We start from the raw sequence: 22,775 nt of genomic DNA on the forward strand, positions 1-22,775 counted from the left end.
TAAATCTGGAATACTTTTGATGTTTTGTACTCTCACGGCCTTCTTCACATCATTTCACGAATTTTCAATGAGATTTAGGTCCGGACTACAGGAAGGCTTTTAGAGTTCTGGTTGAACTAACCACGAACAGTAACTGCCGTATGCCTTGGATCGTTGTCTTGCCGAAATTTCCCAATTACAGGCAAGTTCTCTTCAGCATACAGTAGCATTATAGCCTCCCACAATGCTCTTGTGTGGAATCTGATTCATAATCCCCGCAGTTTCATGAATAGCGCCTACTCCGGATCAGGAAAGGTAGCGTGAAACTTGAATCGATTCACCTCCATGTTTCAGAGCGATTGTGGTGTACTTAGGATTATATTCCCGGTTGGGAGGACGCTGCATCTGTTATCTCCTATCTAATCCTATCCGATTCATTTTTGTTTTATCGGACCAGAGATTGTATTTCCATTGGGACAAGGCCCATACTTTATGGTCGTCTGCAAACTGTAATCCAGATGTGCGATATTTTTTTTTAGTCATCGATTTTTAATGTGCTGTTCATCGACGCAAATTGTTTTCGTTCAGATGAGGTCTACTAGTTCGCAGGGATAACACTGAGTTTTAATTTTCGCAATTTTTTTGAAAAATCCCTCTCTGGATATCAACCGCCGTCATCTTGAGATTCTGGCGAGAAAGTTTCACAATTTGTCTATCTATTCCCGGATGTGTTCATTCGTGATTCCTTTTCGTGGTAGGTTTTAACCTTGTTGCAATATTCTTATACGACATCCCAAAAGACCTTAAAGTAATAATTAATTCTCCAAGTTACGATGTGGAACTTTTTGATTTTTCAATTGTTTCCTATACACATAAATCGTCCTTATTCCCAAAGGAACGGGTTATCGACCATTCGGTCTTTCTGCCCCTGTCGTACAATTATTCTATTTTGCTAATACATTTCACCAAAACGAGAAAAATGATCGAAAACGTAGCAGTACAAAAATCGGAAGGAAGATTCAAAAGGCAAAGAATAGCTCTGCTGCCAATAGCATTCTAGTAAGGGTTTCGACGGAGGACGGAATTTTGCTGGTTTCATCTGTCCTGCCAGCCAAAGTGAGTTCAGTATCGTCCAATTGTGAGGGTTGTCCTCCATTTGGCCTGTAGCTGTAGTAGCCTTTCAGTTATTCTTGTCATGTGTGCACGTTCATATAGCAGTTGGTTTGATGGGTTGGGTGGTGGGTTTTCAGGGTGTCTGATTTTGGTGGTCAGCCTAAGTGCAATTTGTTCTGCTGTTTATATGTATCGTTTGGTTTTATCTGTTGCACTGACTCTCAACTCGCGACCGTAATCCAGTAATAGTCTGCATATAGCTTTGTATGTTGTGGTGGCATCCCTGTACTGATTTCCTCTGTAGGTTAGCGACCGCAAGAGTTTCGTCCTCCTGACAATTTCTGTTCTCGTGTTCTGTACATGTTTAATTGTTTACTATATTTCGTTAATTCTCAAAATTTAAATCTTATAAAAACGTTCACGAAGATTTAACAATAGATACGCTAAACAGACAAACCAACAGCGTCCTTAAATTAATGTCCACTCTCTGTTAATACTTGAAGTGCGCTGATTGCTTTAATATTTTCATAAACATGGGAATTTCTTAACTTCTTATGAAATAGGAAGACCTCAGGAATCCCTGAGATACTTTGAAAACATAGATTCATACAATGCTGCCAGATTTTCAACAAATTAAGTAGGCGCTCTAATTCTATGGTCATCACTGTATGCGGTTTTTTCGGTTCCATGAATATACAGGGTTTCCGTTTCTAGAGCGTAACCAAAAGGGTCTTGATAATCATAAAAGAGAGCGGTTGAGTTTCGATAGAGGGGCTCAATTTAGCGTGCCCGATGATGATCAACCGTTTGGGATTTTAAAGAGAAAATTTTAAAATATTTCACAATATAAGGTAAATCAACTCCGTTTTAGTTCTGGCTTTTTGTTCCTAGTTGTCTTTATTGAGTTGTTGTTATGTTATTTTCATAAAGCAACATTACAGATAAAATTCGAAAGGTCGATAAAAGAAAATTGGAAGTCCCCGATACAGAGACTACAGGGAAGATTGCAAGGAAAAGCAGCCTTAACAAAAGTTATTGATGGCCACTGGACTCTTAAAACGACCAAGTATTTCAAGGTTTCTTATGGAGTAGTAAACAACCGGAATCCAGAGATTCAGAACTGAGTTTTTACCAAGAAACAACACAAATTAAATGAGCTACTATGTATGGGGAATTGTGTTTTCCATCATTGACTAAATTTGAGGCATATGGCTAAGGATCTTTTGCACCGTCACTAAATATTCCTATGAAGACCGTGGATCGTTAATGTCGTATTATTGATAAACATGTTTTCAGTTTCCTGCATATCAGGAAAAGACACAAGAGCTTCTTTATTCCAAAATCACCAGGGATTACAAGAATCATTTTCGCCTTGAGGATGGCCACAAGGGTACAATGTTTTTTTTTTTTAAGTTAAATTATCCAGATGGTACTGTTGGGGCGCGCCGCTGGTGGAACTACACAGCTACTACAGCAATCGAAGTGTTTTTAGTAGCTGACGATTTTCACGAAACTTTAAAAAATCGGACAAATTGACTCTCTGTATCTCGAAAATTACGAATTTGTCTTTATTAATGAAACTGGATTTAGTTTTCGATGACGTATTCATTAAGATTTGGCATCGGAGTTCACAAACAGGCTGTATACTCACATTTGAAAATGTCTTCCCCCTTTCAAAATAACCCTCCACTTTCAATTTTCCTCCAAAATTAATATTGTGCTTTCCTAATGTACCTTTTAATGCCTCTTCTATTTCAGCCTAATAATACCTACAGGGTGGCGCAAATAGAATTGCCACCCGCATAGCGTTTGCAACTTTCGAATTATTAGAAAAGGACAGACGATGTTGACTTTTTTATCAAGTGCGAAACAGATTTGCATTAAAATGACTCTTTTGAGGAGCTAAAGTGTCGGTGATAGTTAAAAGATGCCCCAAATAAAGGCTGGCCATTAACCTCATATAGGCATTAAAATATCACAGACTTGTCCTTGGTTAAGTCCATTTCTTATCAGAGAGCTAGGCAGCTGTTTGGTGGTAAATAGCAAATGGCTCAATCAGCGCCCTACGTTTATGACTCACTGGCTACTGCAAGGCTTGTCTTTATGATCATCCATTGTAAACTCAGTGGTTTATTGCAGTAGGAAGGTGTGAAAAGATAAGAATTAGGTCGGTTTATGATGGTACTACAAGGCCGGCCTTTGCTGATTTGAAGTAGTACCACCTAACTAATTGCATTTTAGCGCAAATGTCCTGTTGTGAATATGGATACAAATAAAAAATTAAATAAATAAAATTGTTTATCTAAGATGAGTGTTTTTTCTGGACTAATTTTCCTCTTAAATTAGGATTTAAATATACTTGGTAATCGGGCCACGCCTTTATACTTGTGAGAAATAGTACACAAGGTGTCTTTGAAATTGTACCATAAACTGAACCGCATAGTCTAGGTCCCAAAATATAACGCAAAATTCATATAAATATACAGGGTGTTCATCTAGCAACCCCTCGTGTTCCTATGAGTCTTGTCATGATGGAATAAAAAACTCAATTACCGACAAGTATATGCAGATAAAATTCTAAATTAGTGAAAATTCCACAGTGTTCCAAAAACGCGGGGCGCCATAAAGTGTTTTTTTCCCAAATGGGACAACCTGTCCACATGATAGAATCCACTCTAGATTCTATGTTAGTCCCCAATGTTTTTATCTATGGGATATAGTGACTCGAAACGAATGACGTTATAAATAAAATTTTTTAGATATCTGCAGTTATTAACAAAAATAAATAATACCACAGTTAACTCAAGTCGGAGTTTGATAATTTTAGGATGAAGTCTCATGTCAGATCACCTCAGCAGGCACGAATACTCATTTAGGCTAAAAGACGTACAGGGCGTTCAAAATAGCAGTTTAAATTTTCATATTTTGAACTTTATATTTCTTGATTTTTTCAAATAAGATAGTGCGTTTTTCATGACGTAGAAGACTTGTAGAGACAAAGTAAAGAAAATTGAATTTTCTATACTTTGTTTTAAAATAATGTCTATTTACCATAAATGTCAATAGAATTATTAATTATTTCGAGAAAGCCTGCGTTTACGGTTAAATGCCGTAGTGTTAATCATGCGTTGCCATGGTTTCGATGTTTTTGATCTTAAGTTTTCACAGATCATTTACGGCTTTCTATTCCTTCGAAATTTGTTCACTATAGAACTGGTTTTCGAAATGAAGTATTTTCAACAAAAATTTATTGGTATGATTTATGTAATTGATTCATGTGATGGAAATTGTTTATTGGCATTTCGGCCCAACGATTTTCGAATAGATAACATTTTGATCTAAAGAGCCTAAAAAGTTTAAAGTAGCGTTTTGAACGGACAGGAAATGTTAGTTATCGAAAAAAGCCGAAAAAAGACTCTTAACGGAAGAAAATCTACTGGACATCACCTTAGCAGTAGTAGAAAACCCAAGCATTAGCGTAAGAGAAGTTAGTTAGAAAGTGAATGAACTGTCAAAATTTAAAACAGAAAAAATCGAATCCGTGGCAACGCATGAATAACACTAAGGCACTTAGCCATGAATGTAGATTTTATCTCTTAAGTTATGTTAAAATAAAGAAAATTGAATTTTCTTTCATTCTACGTCATAAACAACGCACTATCCTAGTTGAAAAAATTTTAAAAAATGAAGCCGAAAAAGTGAAAATTAAAATATTGTGAACGCCCTGTGCGTATTTTTGGCTGAATGAGCACTCGTGTCTGCTGAGGTAACGTCACGTGAGAATCCGTCCTAAAATTTAACTTAAGCTAACTGCGATTTAATTTTCTTTTAAGAGACACTGCAGATGTATAAAATTTCTTTTGAAACGTCCTAGCCCCCAGTCACCGCATCCCAGGACAAAAAAAATTTAGGAACCAACATAAGATCAGAAAAAGATTTTATAACTTGGAAAACTGCAGTTGATCCAATTTAAAAAAATTACACTTTATCAACTCTCTCTTTTCTTTGGACATCGTGTAGGGTTGTCGCTAATTTCAAAAGTTACCTTCATTAGCCTCATATACATTTCCTTAATTGATTTTTTTATATTATGTATATTTTGTATATGTTATATTATATACTATATATATTTTATATTACATTATGAAATTACAAATAAACTCTTAGGAGTCCGAGGGGCTGTTGAATGGACACCCGGTAGATCGAAAAGCGCTTCGTTTTCTATATACATACCCCGTGTCAAAGGTTTATTTTTGAGGATAATTACTTTATGACATTTTGGCTTTATTATAATTTCTTGCGCTCTCTTTGAGCATGCGTGAAGAAGTTGCCACATTTTTCTAGGGACCGGCAATAAAGCAAGATAGTGCTTAAAAAGCACCTAAACTCTTTTGCACTTAAATTTATTGACGATTTTATAGGAAAAATATTAAATTGAAAAATTTTTAAATAAAAAAAGTTCGTGTTAAAAGTGGAAATCTCCGAGAGTCTTCGAGAAAATTGAAATTTTACAAATCGGTGAATACTATGTTTTATTACATAAACATCAGGTTTAAAATCCATTTGACAATGAAATGAAACGAAAAAATATTTTTGATATTTCCGTATATGACATTTATTAATAAAGTCTGGTGGTTTTTCGTCGCCACCGGAATAGTGTTTTATTACAATTATTGTTTAAAATATGAATAAAAAAGGGTTGTTCAAATTGTGCTTCACCACTTGACGCTGTGAATTTTTTCGAGCCTTTTCAGGAATTTTACATCTCTAATCCTGAAAACCCCGAATACCTCATATCCCAAATAAATAAAAACCCGAACCAATTTCACTTCTATATCCAGAAGAAGCTTTGAATTTTCCACGAAAGCGAATTCCTCTTAGAAAACTTAAACCCTCAAATACCCTTCAAAATCTAAAATATTCCTAACATCCTTCAAATGTTCTCCATTTCAGAGAATTTCCAGAAATTCTTGCGACTTCTTTCACATACCTTTCTGCATCTGGTTGTGCTCATTCATCTTGGACTCGTACCCTTGCTTGCCCATGCCCATACTGTTCCGCGTCCAGTTGGGGTAGTCGTCCTTACCGTGCTGGCCGCACTGGAACGAAAATTGGCCCTCGTTAATAACTGGCAATCAAAAACTCCCCTCGTCTGATGTTAATACATTTCTCGCTTAATAATAATTCATATCTTCGTCGATTAAAAAAAATCAACAAAGCAGAGGGAAGAAACATTAGGTCGGTATGAAAAAGTGTCTGACGGGGCAAATTGGGGGGGAAGTCTGGGGGGCCAACAGGCGACCTTGTCGTTGCTATGCCCACCAGACAACGCTTACCCCCGCGCCACGTCTACGCTCCCCTCTTCACCGCCTTCATCCCTTGAGTCCCTTCTTTCGGCCCAACTGGCGATGTTTCTTTGAACCAGCTGCTCGAAAAATTACACTTGTCAACAACAATTTTTCAGGCAAAATTTATTAACCCACTAAAAACAATTGCTAAACACTAGAACCGACGAAACTTCTCCTAGACAATCTTAACAGGGAATGGATTTTCAGTGCCTAAAGTCTCCTTTTGACAGTGTGCCTTTTCGGGAAAAGTCTATATAAACAGGCTAATATATGTTTCATTTGGAGAGGGAATTTCATATATTGAATTTGGGAGAGTCGAAGCTGAAAGGTACGTAGAGGACTGGCTGAGGGCGGGCGGGGGCAATATTGAAGCTAAGTAGAATCGAAGCTCTTTTACCGTGACAGGGAGTTTTTCAATTTGTCAGCCGCTCAGGTGGACAAGGGCTACTATATCACTTAATCGAATTGAATTAGGGGCGTTAAGATCAAAGGACGTGAGATGAGAAGACTGATATTGTAAGTAATTGGGTTTTGGAGTAAATTCAATTTCCCCAGCCAATGACTACAACTAAGCGTTTAAATGGTCACCTGAGTAACCACTCATTTTCACGATCGAAACATTCAACATCGTCCAATGAACACATTAACCATTCATGCGGGTGTTTCTATCATTTGCCTACATTTCTTGAAGAAAAAAACAGAATAATTTATTGGTCATCAATAAAGCATTGAATACCGAACTGAACCGTATTGAAAAGGGTCAGTTCAAGGATTTATCGATCCATGATTTCGTTCATGGGTGCGTAAGAAAGGAGGAATCCATGACCTTACTTTTGAAAGTTTTATCGGGAAACTCTAATGAGTAAAACTCTCTCTCGAGGGAAACTGCTAAATATTCGTGGTGCTGCAACAAGTAATTTATGGCTGGCTTTTAGCCCAATTACCGGGGTTAACTTGATTTCGGTCTTGGAATTCACGTCGCTTTTCCATTTTCCTTTTATCGCTTCGCCTTTGAAAGCCATCGTGCCACTTTCGGACCTACTTTTGACTTCATTGTTTTCCATTGACCTTAAAAGATTTATCTTTGGGGCTTTGACTTTGCCAACTTTCTCTATCCACAATGAGTAGGACAAACTTGAGTTTATTGTTTGTGTAGGTCTTTTCTTCTTCTATATCGATTTAGTATCATCGATAGAAATTCCTGTATAATGAAGACTATCGAAATGGGTTATTGGGTGCATACGTGTGGCGAATGGATCAATCCAGGACACTAACAATTAAATTTATTGGTCCAAGTTACTTTCGGCTGTGCATCAACGAATTGAGAAATCAGTTCCTTCGAAAAAATTCTTCAAATAATGCTTATCATAGATGCAGGAATTCCTGTAAGTTCGAGAATTTGAGATTTCGATACCATACAGGGAATGGGAGAAATGCTGATCAAAGCAAAAATGATATTGCTGACAGGATAGCGTCCACCAAACCAATTATTAACTTCTGTCTCCAACTTAGCAGGACCTTTAATTTATCTGGCAAGCAATTCAACGGTTTAGTTCTCAGAACATCATTGTCATTATCGACCGTATACTCTGCCTTGTCTGCATTAGCAATATAACAATATAAAGATTCTTCATGGTATTCGTTTTTCTAAAATCCAGGAAGAATATCCATCATCTGGATATTCTTTTTTGTAGGCAGTATTTCCAGGACTTTTAGATCATTTGAATTGATTTTTCTAGACAGTCCAAACTGAACTTACAGGATATTTTCGAGGGTTGGGACCAACCCCAACTAACCTCTAATTGCTATTGGTTTTAGGGAGTAAATTTGGAGATATATTTCCAACTTCGAATTGGATTTACAGCGATTTGTGCCCAACCCGACTAAGACTGACGGCTGCTAAGGTTCCTAAATCTATGGATAATCCAGATTGACCACGAGCAGGCTGGCCAGTTTCGAGTTCTGGATTTTTCTAAGTAAACCCGGAACTGTGTTTCCACCGATATTTTTAGGGTTTAGTTCGTTCTAATTAGACTTCATCTAACAGCATAATTTTACAGAATTTTGGATTAAATCAAATTGAGAAACGAGAAATTGTAACTGTCAAAAATCGAAACTTAATCTGAGATGAGCTGAACCGTCGACTTAATCGGATTTATTTCAGTTCTAAAAAGAATCAAATTAAAGGCCAAAGTACCTTTCTATCGGTTTTTGAGATAATGATGAGAACAATATCTTAAGTTTGAGCATCTGATATGCGGAAATTGGTGTTTCAATCCGAAAATGGGCAAATTTCAGATCATCTCCACAAGCCGTCCCAAACCCCACACACATTTCCCAAGTCCTGCAAGATGAAATCTTCGTCAAAACCAAATAGCCCCATCAATCTTTCAAATCCCCCTTTCCTCATTTTCTCTTCTCTGACCAAAACAATAACAACCGGATCCAAATCGTATCGATTAACACACAACAAAACCGTCGAAGAACCGGCCGCCATGCCAACCAGGTCTTCCTTGGCCGCTTCTGCTGGAGACCTGCAGAAGTGCGTCCGCGGTGCCGCAGGTCAGGATCGGCGACGTCGAGGCGTCGGCGTCGCTAGACATTCGGGAGACGTCGTAGGCGGCGCGCGATCGATACAGGACGCGGGGGAGTTTCGAAGGGACGGATTGAGGCACAATTCGACCCTAAGAAAAGATCCTCATTTTCGGAAACGTTTGTCAAGAATACTGTTTGTTCTGAGCTGAGATTTGAGACAAAACAAACTGGACAGACACCTTTCTTCGGTTACGGCATACGGGCTAAGCGCAGTAAACGAGAACAGTATCTTGAAGGTTCCTCTTGAAGTTTATGGATAAGTGCATTATCTAGCAGTTGACAGTTCATTTAGAAGAGAAATGTTGGCGGAGGAAAAGCAGAAGAAAAAAATTGGAAAAGAAAAACAATTTCAATGATGGCAGTTTCGACCAGTAGCAGGGCCGGTTTGAACACGTACTAATCGTTCTATAGAGTTTTGGCTATTAACTGAGTCAATTTTAACACTTGTTGAACCGGCATTTGAAGGCTTCCTTTGCCACTCGGTGTTTTCTATTCAAAGTTTGGAATTAAGGAAAAAAATGCGGTCCTGTAAGTCGTGTTCGTCGAGTTTGCGCCACATGAACCCCCGTATACCTCGAAAAAACGACAAAAAAGACGATTTTTTCGTGTTTTTCGTTGCTGGGATTTTTTCTTGTTCTATTTTCGTTCGGCGGCCAGGCAGCTATACCACCGTTTTATATATCGATAAACGGCTACATTTTGCACCGGCTGCACTCGGGCTTTCTTTGTCTGCTTCGTATGGAATTTTTCCATAAAACCAGAAATATATTTGACGTGGAGAAATATCGTGCGGGCTCTCTTAATGGAGATTTAACGCTGGCGTTTATGAGGAACCGCGCTTCTTCGGGGATAAATAGATTTCAACTTGGGAAAATGTGATTCATAAGCACCGATGTTATGCTCAGTGACAAAATGCCTTTCGATTATTCAAACAGCCCGACGTATTATAAATGCTAGCCATTTCTTGAATCCTGCTTTTTCTTGGGCTCGCATTCCCAAAAGTGCAACGTAGCCGTATGCAGTTCGTGAACCATAGATCTCGAAATGAACGCCATATATCAAGACAGTATATAGAAAATCCAGTTTTTATTTCCCTTATGTCCACGTTCTCGAGTTGGAATGGTCGTGGAATAGGGATTTTATAAACAGAGAGCGACAGAAAAGGTTTTGCTCTTGAAGGTAGCTGGCAGGATTATCTGGAAATTCAGGAAACACGCTCCTACAATAGATTCTTAAAATTGTCTTATATTCCGAGAGGGATGCAACACGAAGGAGGATTCTAAACGCGCCATCAGCCTCGAGAAAAAAGAATAAAACTCTAAAATTGGAGTTGTCGAACTTAGCTACAGGACAAACCAAGAAAACAGCTAAGCGCGAAAGCATAAGATCAGGTTAATTACGATTCATGGAAGAAAGAGAATCTGACAGGAAAAGTTTTCCCAATTAAAGCCAGAACTGCACAAATTGAAACTAACGGCATTGGTGACACGAAAATTAGAAAGCGGAAACTAGAAATTTCAAAGCCTCCGGGGTACAGAAAGTCATAACAATGTCCACTAACGACACTGACCATGTGAAAATTAGAAGGCTGAAACTGAAATTCCAAAACTTCCAGAGGACGAAAAGTCATCACGACGGCAACTAGGTTAACTCAAATTCGTCAAGAAAGAACAGCGAGAATTTCTGCAAGTATTCGGAAAAAACCAGGGAGAAGATGTGAAGGAAAAGTTCTTCCAAGCAAGACACAAATCGAAGAGAAATACACCAACAACGATCTGAATTTAGAAATTCGGGAACTTCGACCTAACAGGTGATCATTAAGAAAGATCTCGTAGTAAAATTAAGGAACCAGAACCTAAAAACTCCTCAAGGAACTAGAGAAGAAACAATTTAATTAACGGACGAGACCACGATGTGGTACGAACGAAACTCACTTATGTTGACACTCTCGGCAAAGATGTTGGTTGAAGGAATCTGATGAAGAAAGCATTTGCTGAAGAACACGAAAAGCTGGTTACTGATGGCTTGGCCGAAGGTCTAATTGATGCGATATCGGTTTATCAATAACTGAAGAAAGTACCACTGTAGATGAACCCGCAGGAAATCCAAGGAAACAAATTAATAAGAAATGAGAATTTTTAGAAAAGCGAACCCTTGAGGGCAGCCTAAGCTGAAGAAAAGTCTTATTGAAACTAATAGACCGACAACCCTTAAATGTCGAAGGCAAATCCATAAATTTACATAAAGACAAGATCCACAATTTGGCAACATGAGATAGATTGTGACAGATTTCGTCAGGCTATCTGCAGCCACAATAAGGATTCGAACAAAAGAATCTTGCCCTGTTGCCACTTTTTTCCCTCAGGTCGAGTCTCCAAATTCCTCCGCGTGAAAGAGACGCGAGGAGGTCAGGACGATTCTTGCTTTCACTACTTCATTCCACGGATGAATAATAACTGCAATTTTCAGGAATTCAATCATATTATTCTATGCGTTTGGACTTTGTACGACCCACTTAATGCCCCCCTGGAAGGATCTCTTTTACTTTTATTCGAGGAAACAACAAACTATTAATTGGACATCTCTTGATAATAAAATAAAATACGTGTCGCTATCGAAAAAATACATAAATAAATAAAATATATTAATGACGAAAATGTGTCGTCCAATCTGGTCGAGACTATAAATCCGCCGGCCATGTGTTTTCATGAAAACATCTTGAGTATCGAATTAACAGGCGGCTTCAGACACAATTTGTGGAGTATACCGGGAGGTAAGAAAAGTCGCTTGGAATAATAAACGTCCTGGTTTATTAACGTCTGAAGTGGTTTTATGGCGATCCCTGGAAAGTGTTCCAGGTGAAGCTAGGTGTGGCAACACTTTTTAAAGTGAGTTGTCGATAATTTCTTCAAGTTCCAATGTTAGAAGTCTCTTCGAAATCACCGGCATCTCTCTCCCTCCAAAAAAACTACACCAATCGAAAAATTTATGCACATACATAAATGACCTCAATTTGCATATACCCGCGCACCTTTCCTATCTCGTCGAAGACAAAAAACAAGAACAAAAAAGGGCAACCCTTTAATTTTTTCCATCTGCTGATTCTCCCATCCGCACTTTTTTTTTTATCTTAAGCCATTCTCTTATCCGTAATATTCTCACGATGCTAAAGCTCCATAACATCATTTATCTTTCATTTGTCTATTCGGTAATAAGCATTTTTGTCACGGAGAAATTTGCATACCGGCAGAGTTGATGAGTGAAGAGCTATACCCAAATTGCCACCCTTATGCTTCGGAGAACTATGCAGATGCAGGGGGACAGAGGTAGAATAAAAATTTAGACTTTTACTCTTGACAAGTCGTTGCTTATGGGCTTTTTATCTCTTCTTTGGGGCCTCTCCGTCCCTGTACAGGAACACTTTTTATATGCACCTATATACTTGCACCATTATCAGGCTCACAAAGGGCCGATGTTAATTCTGTTTGTTTATGCACGGTTTCGTGTGCAAAGGAATCTCTTGTGACCGGATTTTTTTGGAGTATCCGAAAAAAGTACCGAGGACTATGTGAAATAGTTTACCCCTTTTTTATTTGCAAATGAACGTTAGAGGGATGGAGTTTTTTATCTTCCATTGACATAAAAAAAGTTCTTTTATCAGACTCAGGTCACGATTTTTTTTAATTTTACAGAATCTCTATTAGTTTTCGGGTAAAATGGGCATACATAAGCGGAACACACGACTTCAATCCAATTTTAAAGAAGTTTGCAATGTAAAGTCCTGGAAAGTCGATTTTTTCCACAAAACACCCTGTATATTACTGAATATTGTGAACTTATCAACAAAAAAAAAGAAAAAATAATAATATCGGTTTCGGCACAATTGTCTTATGAGTATTCGAGTAATTTGAGGCCTTTCTGAGGCTGTTAGTTCTATATTTTTAAAATATATATTTGTTACGTTTGGGTCGCTCTAACTTTACTTTTACAAATAGAACTTCCTGAATAATATGCGATTTTTTTCATTTCCATCATTGCAAAGAACATTTTCCAGCACCCGATGCGTAGCTATCTTTATCGGTTTTCGAGCGATACCTTCATGTCTTGTTTTCAAAATATTATAAAAAATAACATCTTTCACGATGTTTCCGACGGTAGAACTCTCCTTTTTGCCAGACAATTAAGATGAATTTGCCTATATAAACCCACGCCCATCTCTCCGTGACCCTCTTATACAGGATGTCTGTTTTAAGTTGTATTGAGCACTCCTATTTCTGAAACGGCGGAAGCCACAAAATTGATTAAATTAGAGAGATTTGTCGGTTATGGAGCTCTTCCTCGTAGAATGTTATGTGCCGAATGGCCTCTGAGATGGTTACTTCTCAATTACTTTGCCCAATATCTCAGAAACCACTTTGAGCGTGTGTCAAAATTGCGAAAATTTCATAATTTTTCTAATTTAACCATGCAATCCCAACCAAGCGGCGATCGAACGCACTTAAAAAACACCCTGTGCATATTTCTACTAGGAGATCTCCATTACCGACCTATCCCTATCCATTACTATTTTGTTTGTAGCGTATATCTCCATAACTCACTCCCTCGACGTTGGACAACTACAACGCAATTGCGAAGGTTGGAAGCGGCGTCGACGGCGCGATAATTAGAGCCGAGGCGCGCGTCCCGACGCTCTCCCAAAGGACGTCGGCGTCGAAGTGTTGGCGCTAACGAAGCCCCAGGTGAGAACCCAACTAGCCTTGAACGTTCGCATTTAGGGGTCAGGAGCGTATAGTTTCGAGATTTGGAATAATGGGTGCATTTACATCAATTCCTAGTATGCAAATGCGCCCTCCACAATGCATCCCTTATTAATTTATGCGAGTTTGCTTAGTCTTAATGCGTGCCCCTGGCATATGCAAAGTGGCATATCCATGAGACAAATGGAAGATAGATGATGCTTTTATGCGTTCGCATCGTGAGAAAACAGGTAAGAGAATGGTTGTAGATAAAAAATTATAGGGTAGAAGACAAAAAAATTAAGGGTTAAATTTTTTGTCTCAAACAGGAGTTTGAATGGGGTTAGCGAGGTGAGCGCCTATGCAGATGAGGTCTTGTTTTTTGTCTACCGGAAGCTGGGACGATCCCTGATTAGGCGTTTGTCTTTTGGCGGTTGGAGCATCCAGGATTTCTTTCCAAACTTGTGAATCAACGGATTTTTCGGTCTTTTTACGTCGAGAAAGAACACGAACAACAAACTTAGGATGTTGAGGCTTAGACTTAAGAGAAGACTTAACCTAAATCGCCCTCTGCGACGGGAAGATGTCCAACCACCTGAGCAAAGGACGCAAGAAAGTTGTAATGATGATGGTGGTGATTCCTCAACGAGCATGTGAAAAGCAAACTTTCCGCACTCGGCCGCATGGCCGTGCTCCGCTACGTGTGCTTCCTAGCAAGAACTCTTTCTGCACCTGTGCACGCTACAAGTGCGGAAACTTTTACGCATACCATTGCACTTGGCCAAACTATGCAGTAAATACCCATTCCCTAACAAGGGTGGAAAGTGACACTCCACCGCGCACTGACGAAGAAATGATAAGTTTTCGCCTTTATTAATATTGCGCTTATTAAATCACGCACTTCGGGTATCGACCTGCCTTCACAACGGGAAAACTAGAATTGCAATTTCTGGATGTCTTCACAAACAAATTCCTGGATTTGTGCTTGTTAAATTTCCGTGCCTCATTTCAAAACAAAAAGAGAAGTTTACAAAAAGTATCGAATTACATGTGCTGCTGCTCATTTCAGCTCATTAGAATTCCAGAATAGACGTTTTTTTACACGTTGCCTGTCGGGCATTTTTTCACATCTCCGTCACATAACACGCACACACACATGGTAACGTCTCTGCTGAGTGTTTTCGTGCCGACTATAGTCGTCATTAGGGGGTCCGGTGATGCGACAAATGTGTTCGATACAAAAAAATAGTCTAAAAAGAGCTTAAAATCGTTTTTATCCGCCGTTTTTCAACTGCTTTTTAAGGCAAATTTGCACTTGGCTTACATCGGTTTTTACCCGCTCGAAAAGACTGCAGGTTGTTGGTGTTTTTGTGGGTACCTTTTTTACGGAAAAAAATGTGTAAACAACTCGTGCCAAAAGACCTTTGGTTTCCTTCTTTTTTTTTTTTAGATTCGAAAACCGTCTGATTTGGAGGAAAAAAGATTTTATATTATCGATCTTAAGTGATGAGAGGCCTAATACATCTGCTGTTTCCGGGGCAACCCCCTGTGTAAGATTGAAGAAGAGTCAATGACTTGGCGTGGGAAGAGATTAAATAAAGAAAAATCCCTTTAATAGCCCTACACACATATGTTTTAGAGGTGTTATTGTTCTTTTGTCTGGAGGCCACTTTTGCTTTCCTACTGAGAATAATCGAGAGCGTTTTAAATTGCGTATTTTAATTCAAATAAATTCATAATTAAATATATATAATTAATTGCAACAATGCACATATGATGTTGCCACTTTGCTAATTTTCTGCATTGAAATACGTGTTAACATTAACAGGCACTATCTTAATGTTAACTGCGTCACACTAAGTTACCCCTTGAATTTGCAGTTATCTTCACTTTCAACCCTGTATTTAGCATACGCCGGGTGCAGCCTCTAGATGCATCCCTCTATAGTCTTTCTCACGATGACTGTACTATCCTAAAACACCATCTATCTTCCCCGATTGTCTCACTCCTAATAAGCATTTTTAGTACTCAAATATTTACATAAACGGCATCATAGGCACTCCATGGATTCCCTTTTGTCCCCTTGTGCAGTTCCAAGTGGATTATGCTAATGGTCATTATCTCGGAATTTTTAACTAGGCGGAGATTCTTTTCATGGAAATGCAAGAAAGGGCGTAAAGCAGTAATGTTGACTATATTAAGCAATAATTCCTTAGGCAGTTAAACATCACACTACTTCAATTTTCCCTTAAAAGTCACTTTAGCGTTACGAAAAGGATAATTACCGGTTGTGGTGTTGGGTGAATGGTTTTCGAAAAGGATCATGAGTGAAATAAAGGAAGGATTACCAGAGGTGGATCATTAGTGAGACACCTTTTGCGGATTATGCAAAAACGATGTATGTAAGTGAATTTTGATGGGCGTGTGAAAAAATTGCGCTCTTGAAGGTAACTACATAGAAAACAATGTAGATCGGCTATGGAGATGAAGTGGATATGTTATTAGTCGAGTCATCAGGTAAGCAAAATTCGCAATGGAAAATATGTGCAAATTAGTTGCTTCCCTATCATTTTTCTGTAGATATGCAGCTCTGAACGCTACGTGTTTCGAGAACGATCGCCTCAACGAACCCAACACATACGTGTAAATAAATGGGTTGTGACATCTTTTTCAGTTCCCGAGATACGTGAATTATTCGATACATTTAATTATGTGATTCTAACCGAAGGCCTAACGGCCCGTCCACAATGACACACACACACACAACGATTTAGGCGGCTCAAAGGGCGCTGAGAACTTCGGCTATGAGTTTAAAAATTCCCAAAAAACATCAATTATCACAGAATTAGTATGGTTTAAACACATAAAACCAGTGGGCATCTCTAAATCCCTATTTTGAGCATTGTTTCGTTGTTTTCAATTATTTGAAAAAATTCTCTACCTCTTGGTCCGGCATGGACACATAAATTTGATTTAAGTGTCCAACGCTCGAGAGCCTCCAAGGGGGTTCTATTTATAAGTAAACAATTGTCAGAGCTACCATTTCGCGGTTTTTAAATATTTAAGAAAATTCATAAACTCCCTCTACGCCACTAGAGATCTCGATTTTGGCCTAAAAAATATTCAAAAACGTATATATATATTTTTTTAAATAATAATAATAATTATTATTATATTAATTATATCAATACTATAATTCTATAGTTGGCTAAAAACTGCGAAAAAAAATCTTGGAAAACCATTAAAGTTTTATTTGATCAATGTCAGTTCTCATACTTTAATCGTCGATATCTCGGTAATTAGACCACCAAATTGAAGTGTACATGCTCCGAGTCAACATCTGTAACACCCAGAAATCAAATTTCACACTGCAATTTTTTAATGAATAAAAAGCAAAGGCCTTTTGTGTCGGTTACTAATTCGGTTATTCAAACACGCATGCTAATCCCGTACGCAAAACAATGTGACGAAGCGAATTTTCTCGCCCTTATGGTATTCACACATTTCCTTACCCCTTCGCAGCGATTTAATAAGCCGGTTTGATATACTGGGAGCAAAAAATTGTTCAGTGTAACTGCTTTTTTTGCCTCGTAGAAAAAATTGTGTGACACCCCTTCTTGGGGGGGTAACACAATTTTTTATGTGAAGACAAAAAAGGCTTGTGTAACTGGTTATTTTGAGCTTAAAGCCTTTGCTCTGAGTGACTAATCACAATTCTAAATGACAATCATCTACACAACAGCAAGTACCAACGGCATTTCCCATATACCCCTGGAAGACCCACACCTAGTTCTCGGGGTCTATTAAAATTCAATAAAACCATCCCTGAAAAGACATTAAGCATGTTAATCTTCAACATCTAACCTCACTAATAACAGATCCCGGTTGTAAGACAAAGGCTCACACTTGGACGATTCGCAAAGGGCGCATTAGTCGGGCTCAGAAAAGATGATCACTCGGTGTATGGTAATGTGGGGCCATCCAATATGATAATAGCCGATTATGTAAAAACTGGGGACCCTGTATACAGGATGCGTTTTCTTTACAGACGCCCCGCGGAGAGGTCGGATGGTCCGCTTTAAGACAAGGAAGCGGAAGGGTTGGAACGGGGTGAGGATTAGTCTTCAGTTTTTTTGCATAGGTTGGCGATTTTTTTTGTGTCGAGGAATTTGAATTTGCCGCACCTCAAGGGGAGGATTTGGGTGTTGTTGGGGCTGCAAAGGAAACCGTTTTCGCATCGGATCTGGTCGGTTTCGGTAAAACGTCTTGATGGAGCAATTTAGAGGTTCAATTTTGAAGAGCCAAGAGCATTGAAAAACTATGAACATTTGTCAGGTTTTGACCTTGAATTTACTTAACGATCTGTAATTACTCTAATAATTGGTAAAATGTTGAATGCGTCGCACAGAAAAAACAGTGGCGTATTAAATTAGTCTCTATATAGGGTGTTTCATAAATGTACCGAAAAACTTTCAGGAGATGTAGAGCTCAGAAAACAAATATTTAAATTAAATAAAATTAGGTCTGACACTTTTTCGTTTGATTTCTTATTATTATTTCTATCGTACACATATTTATATTCATATTCTTATTATTATTATGTGTTGTATACAGGGTTACTGGTAACTCGGCGTTCTCTTTTGGGGAGGTGATAGGGTATGAGGTAAGGACTAAATTGAACCCATATATGCATATTTCAAAACTCATTAGATTCAGAGTTATTTCAATTTTTTGTTAATTCGGAGTGTTAATGATTTCACAACGATTTTTAAATAAATCCCTTTTGGATTTTCTTACTTTAGCTACTCGATCACTTGTCTAACATTGTTATGTTCCGTATCGAGCGAACTATGCCCCGAAACATTAATATTATGCGAAGATTTAGTTATTATTTAAATTTAAGTTAAATTGTTCATCTAAAGCATTTCGACAATTTTTTTTTTAATGAAACTACAAATGATTTGTTGAACATATAATGCCTCAATGGATACTCAGTGAAACTAGGACATTTTTAGAGCAATTTGTACGCATGTTTCAGATATGTTTGTTATCATATGCTCGACCTTTACTAAAAGAAAATTAAACTAGTTTCTCCGAAAGAATTTTAAAAAATTGGCCTTAAAAAAATAAATTGTTTTTTTAGCAGAAACAGGAAGAAGAATTTGATTTACCTTGAAAACGGGTACTGGAGCAAGAAAACACTGACAGGCCTTTTTTTTATTAAGAATTGATGGGATATTAAAAATATATATATTCATATTGAAAATAAGCAGCAGCGTACAATTTTTTTCATTAAAAACAGGTCATTGAATGACTATCCGGACGCCTCTGGTGTATATGGAAATATACTGCTTACTCCAGAATATGCATATTTATTGCATTATATCGTATCCCTAATTTCATGGGCCTTATTCTAAGCCGTTTTTGAAATATAAAAAAAATAAAAACAAATGACACTAAACACTCTGTAACTTGAAAACGAAATGATTTCGGACCTAACTTAATGCTATCTAAGTATTTGTTTTTATGAACTTTATATTCCCTGCAGGTTTATAGGTATGTTTACGAAACACCCTGTACCCTTATATCCGTTTTAGAGCTCTAGAACCTTATGCCTGAGCGAAGTTCAGATAAAAAATATAAAATAATAAAGTTTAGTCTTCGGGTATTCGGTAATGTGTGAATTTGCTGAATGAATCTAACCACAAACAGTGTCGCACTATTCCCTGAGGTCTAATGTCTTAACTATTTCTTTAATTAAACGTAATCAAATTTTGCACAGTTTGACTCTCCGAAAAGTCAATTTTTTCAGTGAATTTTGTTCAATTTTAAGTCTTAGAAATATTCAATAATCTGACCTTTTCATTTCTACCAATGAACCAAACCGGAATCTTCCTTTTGTAAAGGTTTTGCCTCAGTATCTTTGATGGTTATTCACTTTCTGTTCCTACACCGATCCTGTTGAAAACTGTAAGATTCATTTCGCCGACCCACTTCAACTATGCGATAAATCTTTTGGGTTCGATTAAGCCACTTGTAACCACTTTAGGATTTTGTAATGGTTTTAGCATCTGCTCTGCCACATTAATTCCTAATATTAGATACTTATGCCTCCCTTCTTATCAATGCTCTCGGATTGACACTCTCTCTCGGGCGACAAGTGGGCGTAGCGCGTTCGGCTGGGTCAAGACTAAATTCACGGTAAAACTATGGGAAATCCCAGGCAGATTTTTGGACGTTAAATTAAACGAAACCAGAGAAAAGCAGTGTTAATAAGCAAACACCGCAACGACTACAAACCGTAACTAACATCATTAATTTCTCCCAATATCGCACAGAAGCGACCACAAAAATAACCATGTATAGGAAAAAGTCTAAAACAAGCTATTCATGCTGGAAGAAAAAGATAATCATCCCTATGTCTACGCATTCGTTCCACCAGGTAGCCAATGACTCGTCTGTTTTGCTTCCTTTCCTTTCCCGGCTCCCCTATTGTTATCCATTGTATGTGGAAGAAACAAAACGTAGTCAAAACGCAGTTTAGAACTGGAGACAAATTCATTGAATCCCGGGATGATTTATGGACAAAACGGAACACGGAATAAATTAAAATGTCAATACGTTTTGGAAGCAGAAGGCAATTTGGATCCGATAAATCTAAGCACAAAGAGGGAGAGCACAATCTGGGACACGAAATGTTTTTTTGATGGCCTCAGGTACACAAAAGAAGAAGGCGAAAAGGGTTGACTTACCTCTTGGTTCCACCCCATGTAATGAGACATCGCGGGATCCATGTGCTCGGCCATTACACTCATCCAATGCACCAACCCTTGTGCCCCCTGGCCGCCCATGCCCCCACCCTGGGGGCCTGGTGGGTTGCCCCCGGTTTGTGATGTGTCCCATCCGAATGCCTTCTGAAAAACAAACGTGTTTTAAGCTGAGAAATTTCACGAACCAAAGAGATTCTGAAAGCTCGTTTGCTGCGCTTCATTCGCGCCACTGCGAGACATTTGCTTGCAGCAGCATTTACATCTTACGTTATTTTTCAATTCAAAATTGCGACGTGTACACCCCTGCTTTTTTGCACCCGTAATTTTTCAACTTATAAAGAGCTTTGATCGCAGCCTATTACCATCCAACAAATTAACGCAACCGTTCTTAATTGAAAATTGTGTTGTGTACGCTCCTGCTTTGTGGTAATTAAGAGCTGTTAACGGCCATGATAAGCAGTGGCTTGCGATTTTTATGCTGTCTATAAATGCTGACTGCCAAACCTGAAAATGTTTCCTTTTATTTTTTTTTTACGGTACGACCCTGTTTTTTCGTTGCCCCTGATTCTTACTTGAAAATTGTCCTCGGTCCGCCACAAGTTTTATTGGCGTGTTTGTTGTCGTGTTCCAGAGAGCCCTCATAGGGCAATAGAGCAATATAACGAAATTATTTCTTCCTTTTATAGTTTTTTTATTTTTTATTTCTCAGCTAATGCATCCGCTACTGCTTGTCAGATTATAGGAACATTAAAAATCAGTCTTATTTTTTGAAAAAGCTCATTTTTAATTTATTTAATTTACTGAAGTTTTGTCGGTTCGATGATTGGGGATTTTATTAATATATTGACTGTTCAAGAGGGAATGAGTTTCAATAATTTAGACATCGTTTCCGTGCCTAATTCGAATTTTCCTTTGTATAGTGAACACGTAAAATGTCAATTTCGGGTCTCAATCAATATTTTAATTGAGGTGTTTTTCTTGATGGCCGAAGACCATTTAAAAGTCCCCGTTCCTCGATCGTTTGCCATAAACATCATACTTTTTTCATCTGTAATTATTGTATTTTTGAACAGCAAATTAAATGGCAAACTAAACGGGAAAACAAGGGCAATTTCACTGTACCCGTACAATAATTTGTCATGTGTGTGCGCCACAGGGACACGTGTTTTGTGCCCCCAGTAAGATGTTAACAATAATTAATTTAATTCCATGGTTTGATCGAGTGCCCCAAAAAAACTTGTAACCAAATTGGCACTCAATAAATAATTGAAATTGTATAAAAGTGCGTTTTTTGCCTTTTATTCGTCGTAATTAGATTGTTCATGTTAGTCCAAAATTGCTTGGCGATAAGATTACAGGAAACAATGTGGTTTTGAAAAAATGAAATTATTAGTTTCAGGTCAATCAAACTGACATTTTTACTTTTTCTACTGAACTCTGCAAAACTGGCCTTTCAGGCTTAATAATGAAACTGAAGTCTGACAAAGCCCCAAAAGCCAACGGAATTCTGATGAATGAAACGGTCCGATCCCCTCTCTGGTTTAAATGATACAGTTACGAGGGTACCAAGTGCCTCTGTCGCCCCTTCATAGTCAATAGAAGTTACTACTTTAAGTAGAACCTTCATGAGTTTTTCCGGATTTTGAAATTTGTGAATTTTCTGTCGTAGCGAGCGGATAATGACCAGCGTCATAGTTTTTTACCTAACAAGTGACCGAACACTGAATGCAATCGAGTGCGGTAAACGCACTGCCCCACGTGTTAGGTGGCGTATTTATACTCCAACCGCAAGTGTGTTAAACTTTTTGTCTTCGGTAAAACTTCAATTAAATATAAGCGGGTGGTAAAGATTTCACAGCCAAACGTACAGTAAAGAGTTTTATTACCACACTGACATCAATGTCCAATATCCACAAAAGTTTTCATATTGGCACATGCCACTATGATTTGCGCGCAGTAAAACTTTTTACAGCACACCTGCGGTAAACCTTCACTGTCAGCTCGAAAATGTGCGCGGTAAAGACACTTTAGCGCACGCTCGTAGGAAAACAGAATTGTCACAAGGAAATTAAAAAATTCGTCAAAATTCGAGAATTCCTCTGCGAACTTTCGCTTTTAGTACGGCGAATTTGGACTCCACTTCGCAGAATCTGGTCAGGTTTTTTATGCCCAATTTCGAGCACAAGGAGGACAAAAAATCAGCATTGACAGATTAAATTTAAGGAAAATGGGAA

At 38.1% G+C, this 22,775-nt stretch overlaps 1 protein-coding gene across 6 annotated transcripts in view; it reads right to left on the minus strand.

Moving 5' to 3' along the window:
• Window positions 1-22,775, minus strand: part of LOC136344827 (zinc finger protein rotund-like) — a 131,932-nt gene that overhangs the window by 61,306 nt on the left and 47,851 nt on the right. For 5 of the 6 annotated variants that reach the window (XM_066292653.1, XM_066292652.1, XM_066292650.1 and 2 more), the window contains 2 exons: window positions 20,524-20,685; window positions 6,083-6,191 (listed from right to left, as the gene is read on the minus strand). In XM_066292653.1, the coding sequence (XP_066148750.1) occupies window positions 6,083-6,191; window positions 20,524-20,685 (271 nt within the window). The remainder of the gene's footprint in view (window positions 1-6,082; window positions 6,192-20,523; window positions 20,686-22,775) is intronic. The other variant, XM_066292654.1, reaches the window with a different exon arrangement.

Source organism: Euwallacea fornicatus, chromosome 18 (assembly GCF_040115645.1).
Source record: "Euwallacea fornicatus isolate EFF26 chromosome 18, ASM4011564v1, whole genome shotgun sequence".
NCBI lineage: Eukaryota > Metazoa > Arthropoda > Insecta > Coleoptera > Curculionidae > Euwallacea > Euwallacea fornicatus.